At 51.6% G+C, this 2306-nt stretch overlaps 1 protein-coding gene across 1 annotated transcript in view; it reads right to left on the bottom strand.

Moving 5' to 3' along the window:
* ASXL2 (ASXL transcriptional regulator 2) overlaps window positions 1-2046 on the bottom strand; it is a 14127-nt gene extending 12081 nt beyond the window's left edge. The window contains exon 1 of the mRNA XM_027909611.1: window positions 1870-2046. Within this exon, the coding sequence (XP_027765412.1) occupies window positions 1870-2046 (177 nt within the window). The remainder of the gene's footprint in view (window positions 1-1869) is intronic.
* Between the last annotated feature and the right edge of the window lie 260 nt (window positions 2047-2306).

The raw sequence follows: 2306 nt of genomic DNA, 5'->3' as shown, positions 1-2306 counted from the left end.
AAACATGGCAAAAGTGAACTGACCTCCTGTTACTGAGGTCAAAAGCTATCAAAAAAAAAAAAAAAAAAAAGAGATATAAAAAGAGAGACCTGCTAAAAATCCACAAACAAGCCCAAGAAAGCTTTTCCAAATTGTCCCTTGAAGATGAACCCCAGGGGGACAGGAAAGCACTGACTGGGATCACTGCTGCGTTCAGGGTTGTGTCAATAAATCCCACACTCCCACCGTGCAAATCACTTCCCACATTTCAGGTTCCATGCACTGACTGCACTTTCCTTGGCTTAGGTGGAACAGCTCTGGGTTTGTTCCCTGTGTCCCCTCAGCTCCCGGTCCCACAGCACCAGGGGTGGTAAGAGCAGGAAAAACCATAACTCAGTGGACACAGTCTGGGGCAAACACACAGGATTAGGGCAGGAAAGATTCCTTTAATTCTCCTTTCACCGAGTGTTGTGTTTGTCCAGCCCTGCTGCCTCCTTCCCTGTATTTGCTCTTTTAATCTACCTTTTATAACTTGTCCTGCCCACAGGGGCAGGGGAAGGTGTGACACCTGGTCAAAATGGCAGGAGGGTGGAACCAACACGGGCTTCGAGGTCCCTTCCAGCCCAAACTCTTTGGGGATTCTGAGAGGAGCTGCTGAGCACGGGAAGGGAAAGAGGTTTGTAACAAACCCCGAGCCTGTTTCGCAGTCACTGAATCCCAGAATGGTCTGGGTTGGGAGGGACCTTAAATCCCATCCCATTCCACCCCTGCCATGGGCAGGGACACCTCCCACTATCCCAGGTTGCTCCAAGCCCCGTCCAACCTGGCCTGGGACACTCCCAGGGATGGGGCAGCCACAGCTTCTCTGGGCAGCCTGTGCCAGTTCAATCACTCCCTGAATAACAGGCCCTCATCAGCTCATTCTGCCTCACTGCAGGTCCTTTCCCAAGGCCACAGGCACCTCTGGAATGCCATCCTGAGTGCTGCTTCTCAGCTGCAAAAAGTCAGGAAAAAGGGGCTGGGCTGGAAGAGGTAAATCCTGTGCGGACACATCACGATTCCATCTGCTGTGACAAGCAGATCTCCCACAATCCCTGGACTCCTCTGCACTCGATCCGTAACTCCTCACAGACATTTCCCTTCCTAAGGAGTAAATCCAACCCCAATAAAGCATTTCCTTTCCAAGGACCATGGGAAACTGAGCAGTGCAGTTGGGGAAACACCTGCAAATCCCGCACTGGGGGATGAATTCAGCCGGAACTTTTCATCAGGAGAAGCAGATCATGTGAAGCACAAAACACCTCCCATCCCATGCTGTGCACACAGAGAACGTGATCCACAGCCATTCCCAGGCATGGAAGAGAGTCAGACCCCCTCTGTCCCTCACAGCACCCAGCAGAGATGCAACACAAAGGCAGTGTGCCCACACTGCCCCCAGAGAATTCCTGCCCTCCTTCCCCTTCCTTCCACATGGACACCCATGGAATTCCATGGAAGGGAACTGCTGCCAACCAGGGGAAGAAGTCAGTGCATCAAATTCCTTTCCCCCCCAAAACTAAAGTTGCTAAAACTATTTCCTAAACCAGACTGTGTAAAGCTACGGACACTCATCAGAGGGCCAGGGGAAATCACATTTTAGAGCCTTTCTCTAAAATAACACTTAAAAAAAAGCCCCTGTGCTTCTTTAGGGAAAAAGCAAAGGAATGAGAGAGCACAGTGTTTTGATCTCCTTCAGGGGAGAGGGAAGTTTCAGCCGAATGCTGTTCACAGACACCATGAATCCCTGGATTAATTCCTTCCACGGAGCAGCTTCACCGGGAAATGCCATTTACCAGAGGAACAGAAGCTCCTCAGGGATGTCCAAGGAGATCCCACAGGTCGCTCACTCACCTGCTTGAGAGCCTTCTTGCTGTGCTTCTGGGAGGAGGAGAGGACCTTGCCCTGGATGGAGGGGGACGGGCAGCCGGACTGCGGGGACGACGTCTGGGACAGGCGGGACGACACTGCGGTGGGGGGGAACAGGAGGAAGAGGATTTCAGAAGGTGGAAAGAGACAACTTGTGGCCATGTGGGCCAGACAGGATAAGATAAATAAGGCTGTCTCTGTTAGATTGTAAGCTGTCTCCCACAGGAGAGAGCAGGTTTCTTTTGACTGGACAGTGTCTGGTCCAGGCATCTGGGCCTTCCCAGTTAGGTACTTAAAAGTTGTCTGAAGATTCATGTATCCCCCCTCTTCTGTACCTGCCAATCCCTAGTCCTGACCAACGCCCCGTCCAAGGTTTTGCATACCTTTCCCCTTTTCCAGAACCTTCCTTATCTGCCCTATAA

This window comes from Empidonax traillii, unplaced genomic scaffold (assembly GCF_003031625.1).
Source record: "Empidonax traillii isolate 1590-97213 ecotype Southwest subspecies unplaced genomic scaffold, ASM303162v1 scaffold2259:size30188, whole genome shotgun sequence".
Taxonomy (NCBI): Eukaryota; Metazoa; Chordata; class Aves; order Passeriformes; family Tyrannidae; genus Empidonax; species Empidonax traillii.
The sequence above is the reverse complement of the archived record's forward strand: the minus strand, read 5'-3'. Positions and strand labels throughout refer to the sequence as shown.